We start from the raw sequence: 2,769 nt of genomic DNA, 5'->3' as shown, positions 1-2,769 counted from the left end.
AAATTTGGGCCGATAGAGATGATATTAGCCTAAAGTTATGGGGGCTTGCCCCCGCGAAATTTTTGTGTTGGTGGGGTTGGGGGGACGTCCTGGCTCTTCCCCCACCCCGTAAATCCGCCCCTGATAACACTGATAAAAAAAAAATCTTCCAGCTACAAAAATAGCAAAAATTGAATCATTAATCAACATAAATAAATCATATTTAAAGCGCCCCGTTTGAATAAGAGCTCTCATTAATTTGAATACGCGCCCTTCGATTCCTAAAAAAAAAAGTTAAAAAAAATAATCATACAGTACAGTACTTTACATCTCCAACTTATTGTTCTGTTGATGCATCAACTATTCGCATCTCAGCATTGCCGGTCGGTCTGTCCGTCCATCCATCTGTAGGTCGGTCAGTCTCCATTAAGTTTAGCATGGAGTTCAGTGTTGATGCATCATTAGAATCGAGTTCTTATTTTATTGCTACTACAGTATCTAACAATTAAAATACAGTATGGCCATCATATTATGCATAGGCCTAGTTGTTATTTTTTCAGTCAACACAAATAAAGTGACCACAACACTCGCATGTAAACATTTTTAATATTGGACTTATTCAACTGGTTCATTTCGTTGAGTACGAATTTTCGTTGAGTATTATCTTCATTCTTCGTAAAACAGACTTCGTTGAAAACGAAAATTAACGTAACCAGAATGCGTTAATTAGCGTTAAGTTATGCACGTGACAAAAAAAATATGACCGAGTGGTCAGTTTAGCAACAACATTTGCGTTAATATAATTTAGATTAAATTTTAGAAAATAAAAATTACAATATTTACCCACATTGAAGTCAAAAAATAATTGCTTGCTAACAGAATTCAAAAACTGGATGAAAACATTTTTTTTACGAAAAACCCTTACTGCCACAATCCGAAGCATCCTTGATTACGCAGCATGTATCGCGTTAACTATGCAGCCATTTTGTTTTGTCGAGTATTTACCAGTTTTCTATTCGACTGGTCGCCTTTATTAAGTAGGATTTACCACTGCCAAGGTGGGCGTGGTTTAACGAAGAACGACCAGTCAAATACGGCCATTGTTATACTTTTGTATACAGTTTAAAGTATAGGTACTTTACCGGTTGTCATTGTGATTAAAACAAACTCGTAAAGAGCGAGAATTCAGTAAATAATATTTTGAATGTTGTCATTTGTTTATCGTCTTCCGTTTTAAACGTACGCGACTACACATCGTTACTTAATCTGTGCTCCGTTTTATATTCAAAAAGAGTCCCTTGAATTTTCCATGTCCCCGCAACACCCCCTCACTTTTCATGTTTTTCTATTGTTCGCTTTTTTTTTTCTCTATTTTTCATTTTTTCCACTCTGTTTTCATAAGCGTCCCGTTTGAATAAGCGCTCCTCAAAAAGTGCCATAAAAATGTTAAGCATTTATTTGCGCTAGTATGGTACAGTCTTTAGTTTCTTACAAGCTAGATTTGCCTAAATTGGAAAAAAAAAAAGATAGACAATAATGCAGAAAGTGATAATATATATATAACATTTAAATGTGAAACTTACCTTCCTCTGCCTCAGTATACGTGTTGAAAGATGTATCAGTATAGCTATGCGTATATTCGGATGTTTGTACCTCCGCATAGTTAGTATGGCTGCATTCCTCGTTTTTAGTTATGGAAAGAAAGCAGCAATAACTTGGATCAATGTAAAACATATTACTAGGATTACATTGTATTCCTAAATGATTATAGGAACAAATTCTCCCACAAACGAATGTTTTGAGTTTGTTGACACCATTGCATTCTTCACCCAAGTCTGTAACAAATGTTTAAAGCGGATAAAAGACAGTGAATTTTATTGCAGTATGTTCAAAATAGCCTATGATAACCCACTTTCATTAGCACCATCCGTTTAAAGAAAAGATGTAGAGCAATGTATCCATTATTTTTAAATAATGAACTAATAAGAATAGAGTTTAAATCAATCTTCGAAGCTGTCTATATTTCAATTTTTTTTTACATCCAACATATTTTGCCAACTAACAACCTGTATGTTTTATTTTTCTATTATTTAGTATTAAATTTGTTATTAATTCGTTTTTTAATATTTGTGTAATAGGCCTATGCATTAATTCAATAGGGGTGTAACATACAAGCAAAAGGGGGAAAATTTGATTTGTGGAATCACACAATTTTAGTTATCCATGATATTTGATTTACAATGGTCAGAGACTAGATATTCGACTCGGTTCGCTCCTTTTCCGTTGTTACATTACCCTTGCTTCATTATATAACACAACAATTATACACAAATTACAGTTTTGATGAGAAGTGAGTTGAAGATATTAATGGTTGAATGATGTTTCCACACCTCACCGTCTCCACACAAATATACGTTTTTGGCTTTTCTACGTTTCGCTTTTATCGAATTGACAAATAGTATGTAATTAATTTGATAAGGAAAAGACCTTAACAAAATTAAATTGGTATGATTTTAGAGACTTACATTTTTCACATTCTCGACATGTACATGAATATTGTGTTTCATCGACTCTGTTGCAAGTCCATCCTGTAGGGCATGAAGAACTTCCACCGCACGGATTCGACCCTACAAGTTTTACAAATTTACTTAATGAATAATCCGTCAAGACACACAATAAGATAATAAAATTATTTATGTAAGTAGTATGTTTAAGAATAATCTTTTTTTTTTATTTGTGCATACTGAGTGTAAACAAAATGAATTGATGTCATTCTAGAGACTTAAAAAC

At 33.5% G+C, this 2,769-nt stretch overlaps 1 protein-coding gene across 1 annotated transcript in view; it reads right to left on the bottom strand.

The window, feature by feature from the left end:
- LOC117103862 overlaps positions 1 to 2,769 on the bottom strand; it is a gene marked incomplete at its 3' end in the record, with an annotated part of 11,986 nt that overhangs the window by 2,011 nt on the left and 7,206 nt on the right. Inside the window, exons 3-4 of the mRNA XM_033244478.1 lie at positions 2,505 to 2,606; positions 1,563 to 1,814 (exon numbers count right to left, since the gene is read on the bottom strand). Of these exons, the coding sequence (XP_033100369.1) occupies positions 1,563 to 1,814; positions 2,505 to 2,606 (354 nt within the window). The remainder of the gene's footprint in view (positions 1 to 1,562; positions 1,815 to 2,504; positions 2,607 to 2,769) is intronic.

Source organism: Anneissia japonica, unplaced genomic scaffold, assembly GCF_011630105.1.
Source record: "Anneissia japonica isolate Jap-2015-1 unplaced genomic scaffold, ASM1163010v1 scaffold3862_len378127_cov164, whole genome shotgun sequence".
Lineage (NCBI taxonomy): Eukaryota > Metazoa > Echinodermata > Crinoidea > Comatulida > Comatulidae > Anneissia > Anneissia japonica.
The sequence above is the reverse complement of the archived record's forward strand: the minus strand, read 5'-3'. Positions and strand labels throughout refer to the sequence as shown.